At 39.9% G+C, this 26,866-nt stretch overlaps 1 protein-coding gene across 2 annotated transcripts; it reads left to right on the top strand.

Moving 5' to 3' along the window:
- On the top strand, positions 1-26,866 carry psme4b (proteasome activator subunit 4b). 2 transcript variants are annotated; one of them, XM_036572639.1, is made up of 46 exons: positions 1-197; positions 2,033-2,173; positions 2,286-2,402; positions 2,872-2,925; positions 4,248-4,292; positions 4,728-4,877; positions 6,159-6,222; positions 6,397-6,471; positions 6,560-6,682; positions 6,864-6,956; positions 7,903-8,168; positions 8,866-9,052; positions 9,513-9,602; positions 9,707-9,771; positions 9,943-10,093; positions 10,217-10,315; positions 10,400-10,469; positions 10,561-10,628; positions 12,262-12,477; positions 12,618-12,775; positions 13,610-13,705; positions 13,826-13,881; positions 14,016-14,072; positions 14,185-14,240; positions 14,341-14,439; positions 14,572-14,634; positions 14,721-14,816; positions 14,915-15,046; positions 15,465-15,674; positions 15,800-15,936; positions 16,563-16,616; positions 16,699-16,828; positions 16,936-17,017; positions 19,108-19,261; positions 19,362-19,428; positions 19,540-19,665; positions 20,232-20,384; positions 20,486-20,590; positions 20,707-20,798; positions 21,018-21,149; positions 21,877-22,171; positions 22,851-22,979; positions 23,113-23,268; positions 23,875-24,037; positions 24,132-24,265; positions 25,371-26,866. In XM_036572639.1, the coding sequence occupies exons 1-46, from the start codon at positions 1-3 to the stop codon at positions 25,503-25,505; spliced, it is 5,538 nt and encodes a 1,845-aa protein (XP_036428532.1). In that variant the 3' UTR covers positions 25,506-26,866. The 2 variants fall into 2 exon arrangements, with proteins under 2 accessions (XP_036428532.1, XP_036428533.1); XM_036572640.1 differs by lacking the exon at positions 2,872-2,925 and having other exon boundaries at positions 25,371-25,505.

The raw sequence follows: 26,866 nt of genomic DNA, 5'->3' as shown, positions 1-26,866 counted from the left end.
ATGAAAAAGGACCAGGCCGACACATTAGGTTTTGTCCCTCAAAAAGACATTGTCTACAACAAACTCCTTCCTTATGCGCATAAACTAGACAATGAATCTAATGTCATTTTGGCCAGAATCAAAGGGAACTTGGCTCGGGCTGTCCAGCTCAGGGAGTTATGGCCCGGAGTTTTGTTCTGGACAAGGAAGCTCTCAACGTGAGTATACCTTTAAAATGATCGAATAAATAAGAGTTACTGTGAACCCATCAGCTCTCAAAGTTCAGGATTTGACCGTTAACCAGAGGAGTCTGCCATATTGCTATAACCTGTATGGTCGGGCCTACTGCTGTCTTAGAAAATGACTGCTGCTAGCTAGCTAGCAAGCTAACTTTAGTTAGCAAGCCGCTAGCCAGATGAGTTAGCAAGTTCTGGCGTCCCTTATCTGCCGCTACTGCTAGCTGCGCATATCAATTAGCAGAAGTTGCTAGTTGGTGTTTACCAGGGTCTATATATAACCTTAGAAAGTAGCTTGGTTGAATTACATCTGTCGCTTTAGCACTGCTACTCTAGTGTAGTTATATAGCTAGTTAGCTATCTTAGGTAGCTTGAGCTAATCAGAAAGCTGGCTTGAATTGCAACCGGTGGTTAGCTGTGGCTAATTTCAGAAGCTGGCCGTTATCTGTGTCTTTGTTAATGGCCAGTAAATAGCAAGCCAGGAAAGTAGTATTATGGAAAGGGAAAAAGCTAAGAAAAGGGGGAAACGTACGTTTTTATTTAAGTTAGCTGATTTTGTTGTAGCCTGCTGGAAAGGGACTCTGGTGTTTTGAAGAGTTTGTTTTCAGCTCATATTTAAAAACAAGTGAATCTGCAAAATGTCTTTATGGTAGAATAGCTGACTAAACAACCTACACTTTGTTCTGTTTATTCTATTTAAGAGTTATTTACATGACAATATATCATTGAAATGTGTATTTAGCACCTTGTGGATTTCCTGCTATTTACACCTTTTTGATTTTTAATCATTAAAGTTCAAGGTCTTGTCCAGGCTGAAACATACACACATACACCTATGCTAAAGTAATGTCAGCCATGGCTTCCAGATGCTATCACTCATTTGCATGGACCCCAAAAACAGTGGTGTACAGTTGTTTTTTTTAAAAAGGGGAGTTCCACAGGACACTTCTTTCTTCTTTTTTGTAAACAGATGCATTCAGAGTGGTTTGATGTGAAGTGTACCATTCTAGAGAAACTTAGCTACCAACTTTCAAATGTTCACAGCTGTGGTGATGGGAACCAGACATCCAAAGCTCATAATGCTTCCAATAGATACCTCACAGAAAGTTATTATGCAGCATTCTTATAAATATGTTGCTTGTTGTCTACAACATAACAAAAGTTTTAAGATAAGGTTTTGGCCTGAAACATATTTTTTTAAAATCCATTCTTGGCAAAGAGCTACATGCAGGTTTTTGTTCCCAAAAATGTGCAGTCAAAGTAGTCGACTGATTTACCTAAATTTTACTTTAACTTTACTATTGTCAACATATTACACATAAAACTCAGAAAACACACAAAGTTTCAGTGGTCATTTTGGACTGCAAATGAAATGCCTATATTTGCTAAATGTTGGTTTCCATCAGCACAATTAAAAAGAAATAAGTAATGTTTTCACTCAGTGCTTAATTCCCATCAAACCACTTTGGATGTCAGATCACACTTTGTCAGATTACAATGGATGGAATTTCCCTTAAAGTTGCACTGAGAAAAATTCTCTATTCCCACTTATTTGTCTTTTTTCTTTATCAGTATGCTGTTAGCCTGATGCAGCACTTCACTGTAACCTTCTAAAGGTCTTACATGCAGCACATGACCACGGCATGTAACATCTGTCTAAATAAGATAGGAAAGGGTTGCTTCTCAGAATGGACATACTTGCACTACCAGCTTCATGCTGGCATACTTGCTTTGTTGGAGTTACTGATGTTGTATGTGTTATGGACTGTGCTCGCTAACTACTCACCACTGTAACATGTCCTGTATTACTCTGGCAGGTACCTTCGTCTCTATGGCAGAAAGTTCAGTAAAGAGGACCATGTGCTCTTCATTAAGCTCTTATATGAGCTGGTCACTATCCCTAAGCTGGACATCAGCATGATGCAGAGCTTTGCACGACTCCTCATCAACTTACTGAAGTATGCAACCTAAAACTAGTCTACTGAGAACAACATATAATTGTGCGTATAGACTTACTTTGTCAATTTAGTGAACATTGGTGCTAAACCTGTTTTCTCTTTCCAAATATAGGAAAAAAGAGTTGCTGTCACGAGATGACTTGGAGTTGCCTTGGAGACCTTTGTATGAACTCTATGAGAAGATCCTTTACTCTAAAACTGAGCATCTTGGTCTCAACTGGTTTCCAAAGTAGGTCCCTCACTTTAAATCTTCTCTTTAGTTTTCTACTTACAGACTGCAAACTCCTCTGCTGTGGTTAGCAGGTGTGAAGTTTAATGCCCACGGAACAGCATTTTCTCTCTGAAGAGTTCCTTATTGACATTGCACCTCTTGCCAAATGTTTCTGCTTGGTATACACACACACACAGAAGAGACTGTTCAACTGGGTTATGGAAAAAGGGCTTCTGAATTTTGTGCATGCTTCATGGAAGACATGCCCTAGTTTCTAGTTCAATATTTGGAGGCTTGAGTTTTTATTTTTATTTATAAATTTTGAATTTTAGTATTTACATTTTTCTTTATGCCATCTTATCAAATTAGCCTTACACCTGCAATGGCTATTTTTAGTAGGGAACATTAAATGGTAATTGCTATGTAAGATATCAGTTGATGTTGTATTTAGTGTTGGCTTATGCGTCTTTCCTTTTCCCACATTCAGTTATCGAGCAGAAGCCTCCCCTAAACAAAAAATGCTTAATTATATGCGCAAGCGGTAAGCACAGCCAGTGTTTTTTATATGTTGTATTGTACTTTTTAAAGGGCAGCTTCTGGTGTTAATTGCATGCATCTGAAATTAAACCAAATTCAAAATCAACTGTTGGCCCCCAACACAGTTTACACGGCCAGTTATTAAGTAAACAGTAGATACAACTTTATTATAGTTGCACATGTACAAACTAGCACAATTATAAATCTGTTGTCATGCACAGTTTGTCAGCCACCCTCTACACTGTTCATCATTGGTCAGTTTCTGATGGCAGGGCTGCTGCTGACCAGATATTTTTTGGGCGGTAGGCCATTCTCATGGCAGTGACATCAACATGTCGTTTGGGGACAGTGGCATTGCTGAGGTTTATACACATGTTAGTGTCACTGCTAGGTTGAGGGTAGTCTGCCAGCCAAACAAAACAACAATAGCAAAAAAAAGTCCTTTTGTTGAAATGGCATTGACTCTGTTCACTTGTGGCTTTTCTCTGCTTATTTCTTTTGAAATGGCCCATTGTCACATCGTACTAAAGAACAATCTGAATGATTAGTCATGCTTTCAGGGAAAAAAAGGCTTGATTCATGCTCACTAATCTTTCTGGTGCAGGTGTAATATTGATCGTGTAATTTTTTCTAATGCTGATCATACCAACTGGGTAAGATCCTATGTCATCAGTTGTTTATCTCCTGGTTTGAAAGGAAAAGGTCACATTAGTTTTGCCAGTTTTCCCTTTGGTGTCTGGTATCAGTATGTATTCTATTTTAAACCCGCCCAGCCCCCAGCCCACCTCCTCTCGCTGGTACTGAGTGTGTGCATTGGTGTTTAATAACAGGTAAATGAGGTGTGTTTTGGAAAGGATATCAGCAGCTGCGGCTATACTTCTTTCCTTGATTGCAAGTACATATTTTAGGATGCTTACTTGATATTAGCAAATCTGTATGCCTCCACCACCTACACAGTTCTGGAAAGACACAGACATTTGGTATATATATTTCTTAATCAGTTATTTGAGGTTAGGAAGTAACTGAAGGCCAGATCAATAAATTCATATCCATTTTAATCAAGCGTAGTTCTGTGCATTGAAAAACAGGAAAATAAAATTAATCTAAAAATTGGCATGCTGCACATGGCTTTCTAGTGTAGTGTGGTCTGGGCCTGGGAAGCTTCAATTAGACCTCCACCAAAAGCTCTAGGTTTCTGCTTTGCACGTGGTCTAATTGCATCCTTTGCTCTCTTAACAGCTGTTTCAGTATCATGTGCACTCTGTGATATTGCATTAAACTGCTTTCTTTGATTTTCTCCTTCCCTTCATCTTTCGTTTTCTGTAGCTCTGTCGAGAATGTGCTGAAGACACTGGTGAAAAGCTGCAGATTGTGAGTATCCTATAAATGCTTTGTTGTTTGCATAATCATATTGTTGTGCATTATCATTTCAGGTCTATGAATATTTGACCTGTTCACAGGAGAACTGGCATTGTGATAATCAGATTTCCCATGTACCGTTGAAAGAGTAATGTAATCAGGTCATTGTTGGGTGAGCCTGTGCATGGCTTTCGCTCTGAGCTGATTACAGCTCTCTCGTAAGACCCTAGGCAGTTGACCATTTCATTAATATACTAAGTATTTTCCAGCAACTGTCTGTTTTAAAAGAGGTTTCTGTAAAAAAAAACAAAAACTTTTTGACATCAAGTGGCAGCATGTGATGTAAAATGACTGGTGTTTTTGTGTTTTGTTTTTTTTCGTGTATGTGTGTGTGTGTGTGTGTCTGTTTTTAAAAGTAATGCTGTTTTGTGTGTTTTGTGTACGTAGGTATTTCCCTGAGTCTGCCACACAGGAAATGTTGGATGAGTGGCGGCCATTGCTGTGCCCATTTGATGTCACCATGCAGAAAGCTATCAGCTACTTTGAGCTCTTTCTGCCCACCATTATGCCACCTGAGCAGCACCACAAAGGCTTCAAGTAACAGTCCTCTATAGCCTACTGTTCTTGTACTTAGATTGGTGAAAAAGCATGGTGTTCATTTAAAGGTCCACTACATTTAAGTTTTGCTTATATAATAACCTTGTATAATATCCTTGTTTCTTTAAATTATATTAAATATTAATTTATTAAACAAGTTTTTTTCTGAAAAAATGTACATACTGGGTCTTTAAATGTGTCATGAGCCTTCAACACTGAATTTGTGTTTGCTACCTTTGTATATATGCTAGAGCTCAACCGATTTTGTGGCTAATACCAATATTAGGGGGCTAAAAATTCTGATAACTGAAAATATCATCCAGTATATTTTTTAATTTATATCTTAGATTTTAATTTTATACCTTAATACTAATCACAGCTTGACTGACCAGTTCTCAATTATCACACTTCTTAAACTCAAACAACGTAAAATTACATTTCTTAACCTAGAGTGCTTTACATTTTCTGTTCATCATCATATATTTTTCTTACTTTTCATTAGCTCTCTTCCTAAAAAGCTTTTGTTGTGTTCCCATTGTAAAGTTTAGATTTGGACTTTAATATCATTAAAACAGCTGAGGAGTAGAAAAAAAGGTTACATGGTCAGACAAATCCAGGTTCCTTTAGCGTCATGCTGATGGAAGGATAAGAGTTTGCCGCAAGCAAATTGAGCCAACCTGTTTGATCCTGTCTGGCAAAAGTAAAGGGCATTGGTGTGACAGGTTGTGGAGCATTGTGAGCAGTGTTTTCCTGGCACACATTAGAGCCCATGATACTCATAGAGGAGCATTGTTGCTGGCCCGGTTCATTTCTTCAGTTTATCTGCACATGAATGGACACCTCCAACTTGATAATGCAACATGTAACATCACCGAATGGTTCCAGAAACACAACAGTTTCTAGCTGCAGTGGCTTGTGCAATCGCCGAATCTCAACCCTATTGAGGATGAGGTGGAAAGGCGGTTCACAGCATGGCTGGGCAGCCTATTTACAGCAAATGCACAATGCAGTCATTTTAGCATGGTGTAGCATTCCTGCATAGCTCATCCAATGTCTTGTAGAATCCATCAGCTCAGGTGAATTAATCCTTTACTTTAGGCCAAAGGAGGTTGAAGACTCTGTTAGACAGTACCTAATAAACAGGCACATAGTATGTACCTTTGTATGTGTGGTGGGGAAAAGCACCCAGGAAAAAAAAACTGCTCACACACTTTACTCTAAGCTAAACAGAACTGATGAGTATGTGTATAATACTTGTATTTTTTTTGTTTTGTTTTTAAGATTATGGTTTGATGAACTGATGGGTCTGTGGGTCTCAGTACAAAATCTGCCCAGCTGGGAGGGGGTGAGTATTTGGTATTGTAAACATTTAATAGAGCTTCTGAAATGTTTCATTCATATGAAGTATGAAAATTTGATATACACATTGGTGAATGCAGTTAATAAACATTTACATGCATATATGTCACATTTTAAACACTCATTGACTCATTTTGATCTCTGTTGTTTTCTACTTCAGAACCTTGTGAACCTTTTTGCTCGTTTGGCCAATGACAACATCGGCTATGTAAACTGGGACCCTTACATCCCCAAGGTGTTTAAGTGAATGTCCTTGAATTACTTTTGCAGAAGCACCTTGTGATATTGTCAGTTTACACTAATGCTTTGTGTATGGTGGTCAGATCTTCACCAGGATTCTGCGGAGCTTCAACTTGCCTGTAGGCACGAGCCAGATGGTGGTCCCGAGATACCTGACCAACTCTTATGACATTGGCCATGTTGTCCTGTGGATCTCCTCAATGCTGGTTAGTGTTTGGGGCTTATGTTGTTCTTTACTGAAAAGACTACAGGTCACCAAAATGAAAGTTTGTCTTTCTCATGTGCATGCTGAGTTATTGTGTGTTATGGGTTAGATCATTTTTACTCATTTGTAATTTTGTATTATCTAAAACTTCAAATTTTTTGATGTGTGTTTTCTTGCATCAGGGAGGTCTTCAGAACCAGGCCCAAATACAGCTCAATGGCCTATTCAGCAGCATTGCCTCCTTCTACCATCCTTCCAACAACGGTCGCTGGCTGGTGAGAGACTTTCAGCTAATACTCAGCTGCAGCTTCCATGAAGCATGATTTCATACTCAGTTCATGTGAACTCTCAGAGTTGGAATGAGAGAGTTGTACATGCTTTTAGACATGACATTTTTTGCAAGCAGTAATAGTAATACAGTTTAAGGACAATATCATACTAGAATTACAAAGACCCACGCAGAAGAACTATGTCTAGGAGGTACGTGTTAAAAAGTGGTTGTGTTCATGCATACATATCTCAGCTCTTTTAAGTCCACCCCCACCCCATATTCATTCCAGAGCTTTCACTGGTGTGTGCTGTCAGCTGAGGTTTATGTTTGCTTTCTGGAAATGGTGCTGCCAGCAGTATACGTATGCTGGACAGATGGCCCTCTGGCAGAGTGCAGTTGCTCAAAGCGCATGCCATTGTAGCAACACAGATAGATTCTTTATTAACACAACCACTCTCTTTTCCTGTAGATGTGATGGAACTTATGTATTGCTTTATCTTGTCTTTGGTTTGCATTGCTGGCAAACTAACATGCAAACCATGACATTATGCAGTTCTTCTGAATCTGGCATATTACTGAGAAATTCTTTCCAAATATTCAAATTAATCAGAGATGGTACTTACCCAGTATCTTCCATCCATCATGCTCGGCAGTCTATCATCTTCATTGCAGTGTTTTAGTGTGTAATTTAGTTAGCAAAGCCTGCTGTTGTGTGTACTTTTTAAGGCTGTGGTTTGTTGATGGGTCTGAAAGGCTCATTGCACAATGCAAGACCCACTCTTGCCTTTGACAGTATTTTCTATTACTATATACTTCATTTATCTTTTTGTCTTTTATTTATTTCAGAGCTGACTTTTGAATTCACTTCATTTAAACATCTGTCTCTCTGTCAGTTTTCACCTTAGCACTCTGATCTGTCTCTCTAAATTGTAAGTTTGTGGTCTGCACAGATGAAGCTGATGAAGTTGCTGCAGCGTTTGCCAGCCAGTGTGGTGCGGCGACTGCATCGTGAACGCTACAAGAAGCCATGCTGGATCACGCCGGTCCCTGCTAGCCATCGCCTCACTGACCAGGACATCACAGACTTTGTGGAGAGTATGAAACAGCCGGTTCTTTTGGCCATGTTCAGCAAGACAGGCAGCATGGATGCAGCCCAGGCATTGCAGAACCTGGCTCTGATGAGACCAGAGCTGGTCATCCCCCCTGTGCTGGAAAAGTGAGTTCTTCCCACTGTGCTGCAGATAGAGAACAATTCATAATATGTATTCATAATGATGATGTTTTTAATAAGAAACATCAAATTTGCACAATTTTTTCTTGACCTCAAACATAGATGATTAGCCCATCAAAAATTAACAACAAAATAAGGGCCTAAAGATGGCTGGTACTAATTTTTTTTAACTATTCAGCATATAACTTGTCCGTTTCCACATAAGCAAGTCTGTCTGAGACTACTAAGCAATATAAAGTGATTTCAGGCAAGTGTGTGATATATTATGCCTGCAGTTTGCGCAGTGCTAACTGAAGGGGTATAAGCTTCCATTACTTGTACTTGCATTAGCCTTGTAGCTCCAGTGTAAAACAAAATAAGCAAATATGTCTAGCCTGATTGGCTACATTTGAGGAAGGGAGAAAATTGTGTGAATTTTATTTCTTGCCAAATTATCATTTTAAATGATGCCAGTTGAAATTCGTTCTATTTATTGTACTTTTATTGCACTCATTTGGTGAAGCTAATGTAATCCTGGACTGTGACTTATGCCTGTGGTGATCACTGTAGCTCAAATGAAGGCTGCATTAAGTAGTAGGAGCTTTCTAAGCTTTTAGAATACATCTAAGCAGGTACAGAGTGTTTCCTCCAGATGACTCATTTGAACACATTGTGACAAGTGTGTATGCGCTGCCCCCTGCAGGACGTACCCTGCCATGGAGACCCTGACTGAACCTCATCAGCTGACAGCCACTCTCAGCTGTATGATTGGCATGGCTCGCAGCCTGCTCAGTGGTGGGCACCATTATCCTGAAGGCCCTGCCCACGTCCTGCCTCTACTCATGAGGGCACTGCCTGGGGTCGACCCCAATGACTTCAGCAAGTGCATGGTATGTTTTGACATTTTTAATAATATTGTACACACGTACTCTGCACTGCAACTCCACAACACACCTGGCCAAATTAAATGTTTTGTTGATTTTGTGAAGTGAAAATCAGTTAACACGTCCTCTACAGATTACTTTTTTTTTTTTTGTATTTTTAGTTTCTATTTATTTGCTGAGTTTATCATATTGGCAGTTTTTTTTTGAAGAGGTTACGTTTTATGCCTGTAGAGGATTTGTCAACTTATTTTCACTAACAAAATTGGCAGAACCTAATTCGACTGGAGCACACACACTTTTGCATTCGACTACATTTTGGAAGTGTTACATATCACATGATGTGGCATGTAAGGACTAGATTGTAAGCCTTATTCCGTGGGCATGCTTGATTTTCACAGCATTAAGTGTTTTTAAATGCTCAAAATCATGCTCAAGTTTTTTTTTTGTTTTTTTTGTACTTTTTAAGATAACATTCCAGTTCATCGCTACATTTACTACACTTGTGCCTTTGGTGGACTGCTCCTCTGCCCTTCATGAGCAGAATGACTTGACGGAGGTGAGTCCCATTAGTTTTGTCACGCTCCAAGGGTACACTGGGTTCAGTTCATTTCTCTGCCACAAGAAGCGAAAGCTATAATTGAAGTCTTCTTTCTCATCTAGATGGAAAGAGAGCTGTGTTCAGCCTCGGCTGAGTTTGAGGACTTTGTCCTGCAGTTTATGGACAGGTAAATAAGTTATTGTGTGTGGGAGTTTACACGACTGAATTTTTGATCAATTCTATGAATTCATATAAACATATGTCAGATGATGTCTGAGGATGTGTTTCTGTTTACTGTTTCTTGGATATTTTGTGGCATTTGATGTGTAGTGTTTACTGGTATGTACTGTGTTTGTAGGTGCTTTGCACTGATTGACAGCAGTACACTGGAGCAGACACGAGAGGAGACAGAAACTGAAAAGATGACTCACCTGGAGAGCCTAGTAGAACTGGGCCTGTCCTCCACCTTCAGCACCATCCTCACTCAGTGTTCCATGGAGATATTCAAGGTTTGTGCCTCTCTGTTGTCCACCACTGTTACACAAATCCACACACATCTCCACATTTAACTCTGAGTAAAAAGTTTTGAGTAATGTATGTTACACTTTGTCTTTTGCTGACCCTGTTAACAGGTGGCACTAGAGAAGGTCTTCAACTTTGCCACCACCAACATCTTTGAGACACGAGTGGCAGGACGAATGGTAGCAGACATGTGCAGAGCAGCCTCTAAGGTACGAGTCCAGGTTTGCACATAGCTCATGAAGGTGTGGTTGTGTATGGTCGTGTATCAACACTTTCCCCTATGTTTCTTACAGTGTCACCCTGCTGAGTCACTGAGGCTGTTTGTGCCCCACTGCTGTAATGCCATCCTGCACATTACTGCCAGTATGTACATAGGAAGCTCTCTCTGGGAGCGGTTATCTTATTTTGTGTGCAGGAGTCCACATTGATCTCATGGTAAGATTTTGTTTTACAGATGAGGATGTTTTGAATGAGGAGGAGCTGGATAAGGAGCTGTTGTGGAACCTCCAGCTGTTGTCAGAGGTAGAAACCAGGCATTTCTCAAAACAAATTTAGTATACTTTGTGAAAAGAAAAATGACACAGTGTAGGTAGATACGTTGATATCTTCGCTGTCCAAAAGAAAACAACAAAAAAAACTATCAAAAATTGTCTGACATTATGTTTCGTAAAATGTGTATGAGGAATGAAACTATAGAAATGGTCTAAAATAAGTTGGAAATGTATTTCCATTGACTTACATTAAAGTTACGAATGTTTTGGCCTTCTCCTATGAAGTTTCAATTTTTAAGATACATGTCAACTGATTATTCGGTTCAGTTTCACCAGCCACACCCAGTCAAGATTACTGCTGGACCTGTTGAATCTAAACATCACTTAAATAGAATCTATCTGGCAATGTGAAGCAGGTTAGAAGGCCACAAAAGCAGCACGTTCTAAAGAGCAAATGCAGATGTTAAACAAAGTCATTGAAATCTACCAGTTTGGAAAGGGTTACAAAGCGATTGCTCAGGCTCTGATGCTCCAGCGAACCGCAGTGAAAGCCATTCCACAAATGGAGATAACTTGGAACAGTGGTGAACCTTCCCAGGAGTGGCCAGCCTACCAAAATTGCACTAAGAGCGCATAGATGACTGATCCAGGAGGTCACAAAAGAAACTAGTCGAACATCTAAAGAACTGCAAGCCTCACTTCAGTTAAGGTCAATGTACACAATTCCACATTAAGAAAGACACTGGGTAAAAATGGCATCCATGGGAGAACTGCAGCACACAAACCACTGCTGACCTAAAAGAACACAAAGCCTCGTCTCACATTTGCCAGAAAACATCTAGATGACCCCTAAGGCTTTTAGGATAATATTCTGTGGACTGATGAGTCAAAGGTGGAACTTTTTGGAAGACGTGGGTCCCATTACCACTGATGCAAAGCTAACGCCGCATTCCACCATAAAACATCATACCAACAGTCAAACACGGTGGTTGGAGTGTGATGGTCTGGGGCTTCTTTGCTTCTTCAGGACCTGGACAACATAGTTGATGGAACCATTCATTCTGCTCTGTATCTGAAAATCCTGAAGGAGAATGTCTACTCATCAGTTTTTGACCTAAAGCTCAAGGGCTGTTGGGTTATGCAGCAGGACAATGATCGAAAGCACACAAGCAAGTCCACCTCTGAATGGCTCAATAGAAACAAAGTTAAGGTTTTGGAGTGGCAGAGTCAAAGTCCTGAGTTGAATTCCAATAAGATGCTGTGGCGAGACCTTATGGGGAGTTCATGCTTGAAAACCCTCCGGTGAAGCTGAATTAAAACAATTCTGGGAAGAAGAGTGGGCCAAAATTTCTCCACAGCGATGTAAAAGACTCCTCACAAGTTATTGGAAACGTTTGATTGCAGTTGTTACTGCCAAGGGTGGCACAACAAGTTACTAGGTTTAGGGAGGTTTAGGGGGTTTTGAAAAAATCTTTGTTTATTGATACCTCTAGGGGAATTTTTGAATGATTCTGTATCTAAAACACTGGATATTATCTACACATAATAAATGAACACATCATAACACATACAAAGCCTACTTACGCATGCGCACAGAGCAAAGATGTTAGTGCATGCATTCATTAAAATGCAGCGTGTGTTAAAACACTTCCCCCTTTGCTCAGGTGACACGTGTGGACGGAGAGAAGCTGCTCCCATACCGCACACAGCTGGTACAGATCCTGGAGCTGACCTTGCGGCTGCGGTGTAAGCAGGGCTACAGTTTGGCCTGCAACTTGCTGCATCACATCCTGCGCTCCACTGCCCTCACTTACCCCACCGACTACTGCAGTGTGCCGGGTGGCTTTAACAGACCGCTGAACCAGTACCTGCCCATTAAGGTACAGCAGATACTCATGTGGTTATTAAGTGGTAGGCTGTTCCCCACCCTCCAACTAGGAACACTTTGCTCAGCAGATGCTGAAGCTGTATGATTTCTGTTCTTATTACTGGACTAAAGCGGATACCTGTCTGTCTATAGGACTGGGGTCGTCCAGGCGACTTATGGAACCTGCAGGTCCAGTGGCATGTGCCCAGTGCTGAAGAGACAGCCTTTGTGTTCTACATATTGGACCTCCTGCTTCAACCAGAACTACAGCGTCTGCAGAAATACTCCCAGGGCGAGCAGGACATGAGCAGGTTAGAGGGTAGGGTCAAAGGGATGTCTAGAATTAGCTGTCTTTTAAAGGGGAGCTCCACTAATTTTTCAGTCATTGAAACATAAACAGAGTCATTTAGATGGTTTGATGTGAAATGCAGCTTTCTAGAGAAACTTACTGACTCATATTTCTTTACAGTAGTGGTGATAGGAATCAGGGATCGATGTGTTCAATGCAGATATAGCCATTTTATATACTACCCAAAGCGACCAGAGTTTTTATATGTAATATTGATCATGGAAATAGTGTGGTACATCTGGGAAAGAAAAAGTTTGCGGACTGTCTGCATGTACTTCAACTGCATGTATGTGCAACTTCAACAAAAAAAATAGGCGTGTTTAAAGCCGTATCTCAAAACTATTGTAAAACGTTGTAGGTAACAGGCAGCATATTCTAATCTATTTTATGTAATAACTTTGTGTAGCATTAAACTCTTCAGAGGTCTGGTTCTTTTCATCAACACTGTCAACAATTCTGGTTTCTCTAGAACAGAGCGTTTCACATCAGACTAGACTTTACATATCTAAACCATTTAATTATGCAAAATTTTGCAGAACCAATGGAATTCTTTAAGGAATGTAGTTCTGGTTGCACCGATCTTCTTTGGCTTGTACTTTCATGCTGTATTAACATATTGATATCAGTTTAGGGACATTATGTACATAGATGGCGGATGTTGAAATTTTTGGCTTGTAGTGGCTTCACGCAAATAAGAATGTTAATTTTTGATCCAAGTTGGTGACAATTTTCTATAAACTCATTCATTTATGATCAATGTGACAGACATCTTGAACTTTACCTTATACCTACACAGAGATGATGTTCTACAGAGCCTTTCCATTGTCCAGCACTGCTTGCTCGGGGCTGGCTGCATGTTGCCTTCTCTGAACGGACCACCTGTCACTGGCCTGTAAGGACTTGTGGTGATACTACGTGTACTGTGAAGACATTTTACACAAAATGGCGCTCATATAGAAAACATGCAGTCTAATGTTTATTGGTTTGGACTAATATATTTTTGTCCTCACAGAGTTCACAGCATGGTTAGTATGGAGGAGACAAAGCTCTACATTGGAGTTAACTATGGTGAGCCATAGTAATACTTTCAAGATCATCATTAATAGACAGCAGTTCATCATTAAACCATAAAGATAACAAGAAAACATACTTAAGTGCAAGTATCTGTTCAGTCTCTGATAAAGCTGATTGTATTCCCACAGATGAGTCCAGAGAGAACTACAGAGAGGCCATCTGTAAAGTCATGAGACAGCTCTTGCGTGAGTGCTCTGATCTGATCTGATTCTACATCTAAATCTCCCTCCGCCACTGTCATCAGTTGCTATCTCGCTCAGTTGGTAAATAACATGCCGTTTCTAATTCTCTATTTAGATTATATCCTGGAAAATTCAGAAGATGACACCAAGTCCCTCTTTGCCATCATTAAGGTGAACATTTGCCAGTTTTTTGTATCATTAAAGATTATCTTTTGCAATCAAATAGATACAAGTGTTTGTTTACCCTGCTGTTTCCTTTTTTTCCTCTCAGATCATAAATGACCTGATGCATTTTAAAGGCTCTCACAAGCATGAGTTTGATTCACGTTGGAAGAGCTTCACTTTGGTTAAGAAATCTATGGAGAACCGAGTGAGTCACTGAATGTTTTATCTATCTAGAAATAAGCTTTCTCATACTGGCCTTCTACAGCAAACTAAAAAATGAAATGAGAAGCAAAATATAATACTTGATGTTTATGTCTGAAATGTTTTTGTATTCTAGCTTCATGGAAAGAAACAACACATCCGAGCCCTTCTCATAGACAGAGTACTTCTGCAACATGAGGTATCAACTAATTAATTTTTTTTGAGAGTACGGCACTGTACTTTTAATGTACATAAATTTAATTACATATTTTTCCCCATTGGTAGATGCGTACACTGCTAGTGGAGGGCTGCGAATACAAAACTATTCACCAAGATCTGCTTACAGATCTTCTGCGTCTCTCCACCAGCACGTACAGTCAGGTATGCTGGAGTTAAGCGCTGAAATGTTCTGCCTACAATAACTGCCCTGTTCTTTATAAATGTACAGTTTTCAAATGTATCTCCTTGCATGCCACTAGGTTCGCAGCAAGGCACAAAGCGTTTTATTTACTGCTCTGGGTACATATAACTTCTGCTGCCGAGACATTACCCCTCGAGTGCTGGAGCTGCTGGACCCCAAACGGACAGATGTCACCCAGCAACAGTTCAAGGTACATACTTTTGACCTCAGTGACTTTGGGTGGTATAGATTTTTCGTATTTGTGTAGCTGTGCACTTAGTGTTGTGCACTCATGTTTAATGCTGAACTGGGGTCAGCTTATACTGAATACAATTATACAAACTGATGAGAGCTGATCTTAGGTCAGTGTTCTTGTTCTGAAATGCTTGTTAAATGTGGGCCACTGTCTGTACTTCACCTTTTCTAATTGCGCATTAAGTTTATAAGTTACTGTCCTGAAAATGGAGCCTGTTGATTCGCTCTGGTGCTTATTAAAATGTAATATTAAATATGAAAATGTTACACAAATATAAAGTGTAACATGAAAATATGATGATAAAAAAATCTGTTAAAAGACTGTAATACATAAACAATAATATATTATATGCTTGTGTTGTTCTTCATTTCAGGGTGCTCTGTACTGTCTGCTGGGAAACCATGGAGGGGTTTGCATGGCTAACCTGCATGACTGGGACTGCATTGCTCTGACCTGGCCGGCCATGGTGCGCTCAGGCCTCAGCCCTGCCATGTCCTTGGAGAAGCCCTCCATCGTCAGGCTGTTTGACGACCTTGCAGACAAAGTCCATCGTCAGTATGAGACCATTGGCATCGACTTCACTGTGAGAACCACCGCCTTTTCCTAGTAGAATAAGCAATAAACCTTTGCTATTTAGTGAGGAATGTGTGTTGTGTATTGTGTATCTCATCTCTGATGTATATGTGTGTCATCTGGATGGCTGTGCAGATGATGCAGAGCATGTTGGAACTGGGCCGGAAGATTTCAGAGACGGGCAGTCCTGCTCCTCACATGGGCTCCCCTTCAGAACAGGAGATAGAGAAGGGACTCGCTCTGCAGCAAGCTAAAAATCTGGATGCTGTGCAGTGAGTGCCCTCTTACACACATACTTTATCAGCATGCAGCACATCAAAAGGAATTAGGGAAGTAAAAATGTGTCTAATAAAATTGATTCTTATACTATTTCGCAATAAATGTAGATCATATATAGCCTTTTTTATTTGCTTTTTAAAATCTGAAAGCTCACACTGTGTTAGGCAAATGAAAACACAAAACATAAACAGCATTATTTGCTCTTTTATGGGCCAAACTAACATTTTAAACCATATCACAATTTAAATGCCATTTGAATAAAATAGAACACTGCATTGAAAATAAGAGGCAACTGGCTATTTAGTACAATGAGTCATTGTAAGTGTAATTATGTTGGGACATTTTGGTGTACAGTGACATGCAAAAGTTTGGGCACTCCTGGTCAAAATGTCTGTCACTGTGAATAGCAAAGTGTGTAAAAGTGCCAATTTCGTGGCAGAAATCTGCCAGTTCAGATCTTGGCCAATTCTGATTGTCTACTAAAATAATCCAATGAAATCAAAGTGAAATTTGAGATTTCATAATGCATTAAATAACATTATTTAATAATGAGTGTACATTTAGTTCTTTCTTTCTCATAGTTGTTTATTTTAATGCCTCCTTTGTTTTTTCTGTGCAGGAAATATGTAAAGCTGGTTAACGACCTCTTAGAGTGCCTCGATGACAGGGACCTGTAAGTTATGTAGACTTTTTAAAGTTTTGTTTTGTACATGCATGTAATGATGTGTAAATTGATTCTAAATGTTTCTTTTAAGGCCTTGGAAGTTTGAACACATTGCCATAGGCTTCTTGTCTCTGCTGCTACGAGATGACCATCCTCTCCCTGCTCCAGCAGTGCGCTTTTTTGTCCAGAGTCTGAATCACGACGCACTCATCGTGCGCAAGGTGATGGCCTGACACAGCTACTCTGCAGTATTGATGCCATCATTCCTAAATAGTATTGTTGCACTGCTGCTGTTTTGACTCTTTAATTTGTTTTCCTTCTCCTCTAGGTGGCAATATCTGCCGTGGCAGGCATACTCAAGCAGCTGAAGAGGCCGCGTGTGAAAGTGGCCATCACACCCAGTGACATCAGTGAGTAAAGAGCCTTAAGCTGACGTTGTCTTAATGGCAGTTTAAAAAAAAATCAGAGAGGTCAAATTTTAGGTGTTACCCTAACAAATGAACATAACTGAGTAGGATATAAATAAATAAAAACCAGTAAGAGTAGATGTGCAGTGAATTGTATGTACAGTTCCATTATTAATGTGTTTGCAATAGTATGCAGACTGCTGTTAAGGTATATGTAGGTTTTCCAGTTTTGTTTTTTTTTTGTCCCCTAAACCAATCCAGGTACCCAGGCCGACACCAATCTTTTTGTTTTCATAGATAACACGGCTACAAAATTAGGGTAATATATGCTAGGCTGCTGATAAATGCTGATATTTATTTTTGGTCTACCTTTTGAAAGATGACTATTGTGTTTAATGTTGGCTTGGCATGCATAATATACAAATATTGAAAGTTGATTTTAATCTTGATCGTATTAAACCTGAAAATATGTGCAACATTATACTCCTAGTGTGCATACGGTACACATGGTGCAGACATTACCATTTAAATGTATAACCTGTAAACACAACACACACATTCAGGCACACCTTATTTTTGCTGTATTGAACAATGTATCACAATGAGACACTGCTGTATTGTATCAAATTTGGAATTTTGTATTGTTACACTCCTGTTATGCTCCAGTTTGACTGACCTGTGATAATTTGTCTACCAGTCACTATAAAATTCTGCAGCAAAATAAGTAACATACACTCTTCACCATTTTGTTTTAATAATGGTGCCTCTACAAAAGTGATGCAAATATAGCTCAAAAAGAAAAGAAACAGAAGGATCAGTCTTAATATTTCTGATACTCATTCAATCTCTGTGTTATGTTATAAGAAACACTGCTGCTGTCCATAACATGGACTGTATATTATTATCTTATTAGAGGTCAGAGAGAGACAGAGAGAGAGGTAATAGCCAGTAGCCAGTTGGTCTCTTGTCATGAAGGTCTTTGAACTCCTTCAGCCAACCTGAGGACCATTTCAAATCCTCTGTTGGATCTCCTGCAGTTCGTGTACAGAGCTATTAGGTCTGTTAAGGATGCGGTCAACAATATCATCCCGACAGTCCTGAAAACTATGCGCTCAGCTTTCAATACCAAAGTGCCAAAGCTCCTGCAGGTCAGACTGTTTCAGCTGTCTGTGCCAGATCCCATCTGCCGGTGGAGTGGAAACAGCAGGAGTGGCTTGGGAAGCACATCAGACCTCTGGACCCTCAGTACTGGAGTTCCACGAGGTTGTGTGCTCCACCCCTTCGCTTCAGTCTCTATACCAATGACTGTGTCTCCAAGGAACCAGGAATCCTGAAGACTGCAGAAGACATTGCCGTGGTGGATCTCATAGCTAACGGTGATGAGTCTGCCTACAGCTAAGAAGTCAAGCAGCTGCTGCTGAACACACAAAGCGGTGTAGACATGGTGGTGGACTTCAGGCACATTGAGTTCATCCTCACATAAAACCATAACCGTCTGGTTTGGTTTCTCCACCTCACAAGAACAAGCCAAACTCCAGTCCATAATCAGGACAGGGGAGAGGATCATCAGATGTAATTTGCCAGTCAGGATATCTGCAACAGCAGGATGATGAAACAAAATTACAGCTGTCCATCTTGTCATCTTTCCAGCCACTCCCCTCTGGTAGAAGATTCAGGGCCATCAAGGCCAGTACAACCAGACATGCTAACAGTTTTTTCCCCAGAGCTGTAGTACTCAGTAACCGCAGTGGAAACTTCACACTTTAAACTTAAAACCAACAAGCCACCTTTACTGTATTCCTCTCTAACATAATGAATATTTGAACAACTGTACAAATGTTAATTTTTCATATCATTCTGTAATATTCTGTATATAATAGTTATTATATTTCTCCTCAGTACTGCATATATTGTTTATAATCTATGTACTTGTGTGGTCTGCTATGTCATACATGTATGCACTCACCAAGACAAATTCTTTGTCTGTGTAACATACTTAGTGAAATAAATGATTCTGATATCTAAGTGTTGCTCCCCTGGCTGTTATAATACCATTATAGAAGATACACTAATGAGGGAGTTTTATGTTTTAGGTGGAGTCATGGAGCGAGAGGACCTGGTAGCAGGAGACAGACCAGGAAACAGCTGGCTTCAGTATCATGCTGACAGTTTGCCACGCACCCAGCAAGACTGGGACATTTTCCGCTTTGTGGAGAAGACTCACTGGGGCTACTACTGCTGGCCAAAGTATGTACCCCTCTGCATCCATAATTTACCCTTACTGGAGATAACTGAATCTGGGCTTAGCCTTTCCTTTTTTCTCTTCTCTCAATTCCTCATTCTGTAGAAAACTGATGTTGTATGCTCCTTATGAGGAGCAGCCCAAAGACCTGATCCCTGAGGTGATGAATGAGGTATGCACTCAATCTCTGTCAGAGTGTAGTGTTTGGAGCTAATATGACCAACACAGAGTTGATTCCAGTTGTATTCATAGGTGCTAAAGACATGTTCTTTTCTGATGACAGAGTGAAAAAATCATACACGACCATTTCTCAGACCCCAAGTTCATCAACCAGCTTATTGAGTTTTTGTCACTGGAGGACCGCAAGGGCAAAGACAAGTTCAACCCTCGTCGCTTCTGCCTCTTCAAGGTATTAGCTCACAGACTGAACTGCAATGTCTGCCTACTGTTCACATGGGATAATATTGTTCAGTGTTCTGTGTTTGAGTTTTTGTTTTCCATTACATAATTATTTAAATACTATGATGCAGTTAGTTACATAATTGCATTTACATTCAATTTACATTTTGTATTAACACATTGAGGTCTGCACCTCAACCCCATTTTTATCTTTTTTTCAATGTCAAAAATAGACAAGAACTGTGCAAAACAAAATGTTTTTTTTCATAAAACCTTTCATCATATTCAAACCGTAATAAAATTTTTCCCTGTTTACATTTAGATTCACAAATGTGTGATCGGTTTTAAGCTTACAGTCTGCACTTTCAGCAGAATTGTTCACTTGTTTCAATGAGCTACAAACGAGAAATAACTGAATTGAAGTAAATGTAAGGAAAACAGATTTTAAGGCTTATGTGCCATGAGGGACTTGGAAGGGTAAAATTAGTAGTTTTAAGTAAATTGGTCATACTAGGCGATAGTGCTGCGTTTATTGCCATATGGTGGTGCATTTATCCTGAATCGTTGTCGGAACAGGGCCTGTTCAGAAACTACAGTGATGCTTTCCTGCCTGTGCTTAAACCTCATATGGAGCGTTTGTCTGGTGACTCCCACGAGAGTACTCAGCGCTGTGTGGCAGAGATCATCGCTGGCCTGGTGAGAGGCAGCAAACACTGGAGCTTCAAGCAGGTTAGTACCTCTACCTTCATCACAGTCTAGAGCAGAGAACTGAAGGTATCGAGACATTAAAGCAAACTGTTGGTCTCTCTCTGTTTTTTTCTCTTGCTCAGGTGGAGGCCCTGTGGGCATTCCTGATTCCTTTGATGCGAACAGCGTTATCCAACATCACAGTGGAAACCTACACCGATTGGGGCACATGTGTAGCTACTGCTTGTGTAGGTTCTACGTGCCTTTGTCTGATTTTCCCTTTTCTCATCATGGCCTCTGTATCTTATAGGCACAACGCTGTAGTGTAAAAGTGAAGATAACAGACTCTTATCTGGCCTTACAGGAGAGCAGAGACCCGCGGAAGCTGAGCTGGCTGCTGGAGATGCTGATGGAATGTCCTCTTAGTGGAGAAGGGGGCTCATTTGTAGATGCCTGGTAAGAAAGGACTGTCTGTGTTTTGCACAAAAAATGTAATTATATTCTTCATAAGTTTTATAATTTGTTGTATGCAACATACATTATGGAATCAGCCAATCATGTTTTGCAAATATTATTGTATGTGTAAAAAAATCATACTTGCAAATGTTAAATAAAGGTCAATTAATTTTATATTTCTCTCTCTCTCTCTCTCTCCCTTTCTGTCTGTCTTTTCAGTCATCTGTATGTGTTGCAGGGGGGTCTAGCTCAGCAGGAATGGAGGGTTCCAGAGCTGTTGCACAGGCTGCTGATCTACTTGGAGCCCAAACTCACACAAGTGTACAAGAATGTCCGAGAGCGTATCGGCAGGTGAGAGGCATGCTGGACCTGTTAGGGAATCTCCTGGAATGTATCTGATTGGGCAAGTCCAGACATACATGGAGTATGACACATCTCCATTTCATTCCTGTCATATCAGTGTCAACGTATTTGATGAGTCACTGTTTTTGTTTGAGTGTCATAACTTACAAAGATAGATAAATAATTAATATAGATAATAAATAAAGATGCAAAGAGACGTTGTTTAAATGGTTGAAGAAGCATTTTTTTAAGATGTTACTGCTCTAAAACTGATGTATCTTTTTTGTTTTGTTTTTGCTTAGAGTAAATACAGTAAGGGGGAAAAAGGTTTACTTTTCATAACCAGCCACGTTGTCTGTGTTTTAACTGGACTGATTGCCCTTTACTCTGATCTTGTTTAACAGTGACCTGGTTTACATTCATTTCTAGGACAGAAAAGATTAAGTCTTTTTGTAGCTAATTTTCTGGAATTTCGTAACTAAGGAGTGAAGGTGCGAGATTTTTGAAAAACATGGAGGCCTAGTCTAGCCTATTTAAGTATTACTGAGATTTGTATAGAATTTGATATTGGATTCATTCTGTAGTCCAGTCATCACGTTTGTTCAAGAGTGGAGGAAAAAAAAATAAGGAAGCTACAGGCTGACATGAGTCAGAATAAAAAAATTTCCAGGTTCTTATGTTGTACTCCTAATTCTGCTGAACATATTTTTGTTTTTATCGTTCACTTTCCTTGCAGTGTGCTGACATACATTTTCATGCTTGATGTCACTTTGCCGAACACACTGCCCACAAAGTCTCCTCACATTGCTGAGTTCACGGAGAGGATTGTATCTTGTCTGAAGCCACTGCTGGAAGGAGAGGAGGAGATCCAGAACCATGTGGTGGAAGAGAACGGAGTGGGTGAACAGGATGAGAGAACGCAGGCCATCAAACTGCTCAAGACTGTGCTGAAGTGGTTGATGGCCAGCGCCGGGCGCTCCTTCACGACTCCCGTTGTCCAGCAGCTTCAGCTCCTTCCTCTGCTCTTTAAGGTCAGCTTGATGCATGGTTCTTTTTTGGTTTCTGTCTTGGTGTCTCTCTTTCTTGAACACACTCTGTATCTGTTGCTTAGGCTTTCATTCAGAGTCACTTTTTTGGTCTTCTGTGTTCTCTATTCATTTAGATATGTACATTATTATTATTATTATTATTATTATTATTATTTTAAAAGAGAGCTCATATCACCCATATTTTGAAGGAACTGCACTGGCTACCTGTATATTTTAGGATGGACTTTGAAGTTCTGCTAATGTTAAAGGCTCTAATTGACCTAGCGCCCGCTTACCTCACAGTCTGTTCTGTTCCAACACGTAATCTTAGATTTGCAGATACTGGCCTTCTGCAGATACCTTCTGTAAAATACAGAAAAAGTGGAGAGGCCTCTTTGTTATTACACTTCTCGAAATTCTACCTCTCTTTTGGTATTTATCGTTTCAATTTGATCTGTCTGCCTTATATGATTTTAACAGAATACTTGTAATTTCTTCTATTACTGTTAAACATATTAGCTCTTATTATTGTTAAGCTTTATCACCTGTCTGTAAAGCGCCTTGAGCTGACACTGGTATGAAAAGTGCTCTTTTGATGATGATGATGATGGTGATGATTATTGTTATTATTGTTGTTATTATTATTATTATTATTATTATTAATATTATTATTTGTCCACAGATTGCTCCAGTGGAGAATGATGATAGCTATGATGAGCTGAAGAGAGATGCTAAGACCTGTTTGTCTCTCATGTCCCAGGGACTCCTCTATCCAGAGCAGATCCCTCTGGTGCTCAAGGTTCTGAATGAGGTGGGCTTATACTCTGCTGAGGGCAGAGCACTTGATGGGGATAAATTAATGTATTCCTGGGTGCTTTAATGTTGAGCTTTGTAGATGTTCATATATTGGCCTTGGCCTAGTCCGAAGTTTTGTCTGTGTGTAGATTGCAGGGAGCAGCTCCTGGCATGCCCGTTTCTCCGTGCTGACCTATCTGCAGATTATGGTCTTTTACAACCTGTTTACCATGCTGAGCAATGAGCAGGCAGTCCAAGATGTCCGAGCATTGGTTATCAGACTCCTGGAAGATGAGCAGCTAGAGGTACATGCCACCCTGTTGTGTGTGTATTTTCATACTCCAATAGTGTCTAGGGTTTGAATTTGATACCAGTACTAAGTGCAGTCTCACAATGCTCAATTACAAAGCAACATTGTGGCAAAAATTCAAATTCACTCTCTTTTTATTAATATGTAACATATGTAGTTAATTGTTGTTAATATTGAATTAAATAAGCAACTAAATAAACATGGCTTCATTTAATTTGCTCTGAATGGAAGACAAGTGATGCAAGAACATAAATTGTAGACAAATATTCATCACACATAAACAAATAGAAAATGGGTTGCACTGTACACTGATTGGTTCACATAGATCATGTTTTGGAGATGCTAATGTGCATGTCTCATGACTCTAATGGGCATGTTAAATTAGCAGGCAAAGTTTTGATTCCAATACAACTAGAATACAATATAAATGTGTTTTTTTGTTTTTTGTTTGTTGTGTTTGTTTTTGTTTTTTTGTTTTTTTTTTAATTATCTGCCATGGTGTAATATGTGAAAAGCATTAAACTTTCTATAAATCATGCGACTCCAATAATGTCATCTATACTTTGCACTTGCACTCTAACATTAGCTTTCTTCCTCTCAGGTGAGGGAAATGGCTGCCACCACTCTCAGTGGCTTCCTACAGTGTAACTTCTTGACCATGGACGTCTCCATGCAGACGCATTTTGAGGCTCTTTGCAAAACCAGGCTGCCTAAAAAGAGGAAGAGAGACTTGGGTTCTGTTGTGGACACCATACCCTCAGTTGGTAAGACAATGTTTTTGACATTTTCGGAATTGTTTGCCTATAATTTTTTGTTCATATATACATTTGTTGGGTTATGTTGACTTTGTGTTTTCAGATCTGGTGCGGCGCCATGCAGGAGTGCTAGGTCTCAGTGCCTGCGTTCTCTCCAGCCCTTATGACGTCCCCACCTGGATGCCCCAGCTGCTCATGGACCTCAGTGCCCACCTCAATGACACACAACCCATCGAGGTAGGCTAGCTTTCCATTTCTCCTGCCTGTCTGGTGCTTTATTAACCTGTCAGATCTCATTACAGCAAAAGATTAGGGTGCAGAAACTGAATGGAAAAACAAATTTGCTCACTAAAACCAGTGTTTTAACATTCTTGTTCTTGCGTTCTATCCCCAGCATAACATTCCTAAACTGATTAGAGCCCAAAAAAAATCATTGCAAAGGCTGTATTGTAGACCTGCTAATTAAACAATTGGTTTGAAAAGCTATTAGATCTAGCAGTTGTTTTTCTGTTGATAAGGACATTTTCACACATGCTATTGAATTTCCAGTTCCAGAATATAGCGAATATCACATAATTATATACCAGAGGTTAGAATAGCTTAGGTACCCTAACAAGTGCCGTTTTACAGTACGCTGGTTAAGCTATTTATGCTGTCATAACAACTAACAAACAACAGAGTTTGCATTAAAATGTTTGTCGTAAGCTCAATTTAGCCTGGATTATTTAAGATTTGTTTATTGACTGCAGTCAGAAAGTGTAGATGCAAGGATGTGGCTACAGTCAGCTCTGAACCTACTGCACAGCATATGTAGCATAATAAATTGATTGAACGCAGGAAACATGCTGTTGACCCAAAAACTGAAGGCAAGACTTAAGTAATAAACTAGACTAAATTCCTGCCCATATACTACATTTGTCTTGTATTTTATTTTTATGCCCAAAGGCCCACTTATAACATTGGTTTGGTTTTATGTGCCAAAAAACATTATCATTTAGAAATGAATTATCCTTTTACCTCTTTAACAGAGGCTGGTTTTGTTACTGTGCCTTTAAGACTGATGATCCGTGATGTATGTAATTATTCTGATTGACTACTCTGTGTTGCATCTCATTCAGAAAGCAATCAGAGCTGAAACATTCCTTGTAACTTAAGTGCAAGTGGGCGAGCTAAACTGCTGTATACTTTTTTGTTAGTTTCCATTTATTGACTGTATGGATTGAGTATCGAACAGTTTTGAAAAAGTGTTTATTTACTGCATTAAACTCAGTATGTCTGAGTTTCTTAAACCGGTTTGTAGCCCTGCTGAAGATCTCACTGTCTTTGCCTATGTGTGTTTCAGATGACGGTGAAGAAGACCCTGTCGAATTTCCGCCGAACTCATCACGACAATTGGCTGGAGCATAAGCAGCAGTTCACAGATGACCAGTTAGTGGTGCTCACTGACCTACTTGTGTCACCCTGCTACTATGCCTAGACAGATGAAATAGGTATTTTTGGAACATTTATTTTTGAATCATTTGACTCTTCAGTACTTCAGTGGTTGTGGACTAAGATGCACACCGAATAAGGAGAGGACACATGATGAGGGGGAGTGACGCAATACCTTGAGTTTGGGGAGGGGGGCGGGGGGGAGACTCTGTACGTACTGTATGTATGTATTTAACCCACATTTTGCATTTCTACTATACTTAATATTTAAGGTTTACCAGTGCAGGGATGAATGGCCTGCAGTCTGTAATAATATTGTACAGATAGAATTTTTTTTTTTTCCTCCCCTTTTCCTCTATGCGTGAACATGTGGATGTGCAATGGGCAGACTGCCTGTGGGTCTGGTCTCCCACTCAAGCCCCTCTCCCAGGCATTTGCTGAATAGGGGTTGCCAAGTCTGGTCTCTTATTGGAACGTTCAGACATTCAGATTTTAAGTTGTAAGGCAATCAATTCTATTGACTTTTCTACTTTGATTAAGCCCCTCCTCAATCAGTAAAGGCAAATGAGGCCAGGCAGAAGTCCAGCAGCTCATATAAACTCAAATTTTCCTGAAGGCGGTCTCTGAGATGGATGTTAAGACCCTCCAGCATCAGACACTGGGCCAAGCTCTTGTACACCAGCGCCATAGACGTACCGTTTAGAGTGACTGTGGTTTTAATGATGGGTTGCTCCGGACTGTCTGATGGGAATCAGACCGATGGCTGTTAAGTACCACTCAGCTCACATGCCATCATAAGTTTTTGTGTACTGTTTGTGTATTTATATATGTATATGTGTATGTATGTACTGTACATATGCATTTATCTATGCATAAACGTATTATATGTCAGTTCTGCTAGAAAGAAACAGTCCTTGAATGACCAGCCAGGTTTGAGTGAAAATGCCTATGTGTATTGGCGAGTTCATGAACAGGTATGAAGTGCATGTGCATGATGGCGTGAGTGTGCATGTTTGTAGTTTGATGAAGTGATGATTGTGTGTATGTCTTGTTATTCAGAGTTACTTATGTGGCATGTGACTGGGGAGCCTGAAAGCATACTCCGTCCAGACACAGACACGTTTTCTTGTACCACCCTTTTCCCCAAGCCTAACAGACTTAAAGCAGTAGTGTCCTCTGAGGCATACACTTACACAACCATGAAGAGCTTCAGGTTACATACTGACTCCAATTGGGAGTGAATTCTGGATAGTTCTGTTCTGCATTATGGAGTGTCCATAGCAGAACCACTGTGTAGCTTAGTGCCAAAACTGCAGTGAGTTTTCTCTATTTTTTTAGATGTACTGTTTGCTTGTTTTACCCAAGAGAAAGCCAATAAACGTATTTTGTTTTTAACAAACAGAAAAA

This window comes from Colossoma macropomum, unplaced genomic scaffold (genome assembly GCF_904425465.1).
Source record: "Colossoma macropomum unplaced genomic scaffold, Colossoma_macropomum, whole genome shotgun sequence".
In the NCBI taxonomy this organism is placed as follows: Eukaryota; Metazoa; Chordata; class Actinopteri; order Characiformes; family Serrasalmidae; genus Colossoma; species Colossoma macropomum.
This window is presented reverse-complemented; position numbering and strand designations above follow the sequence as displayed.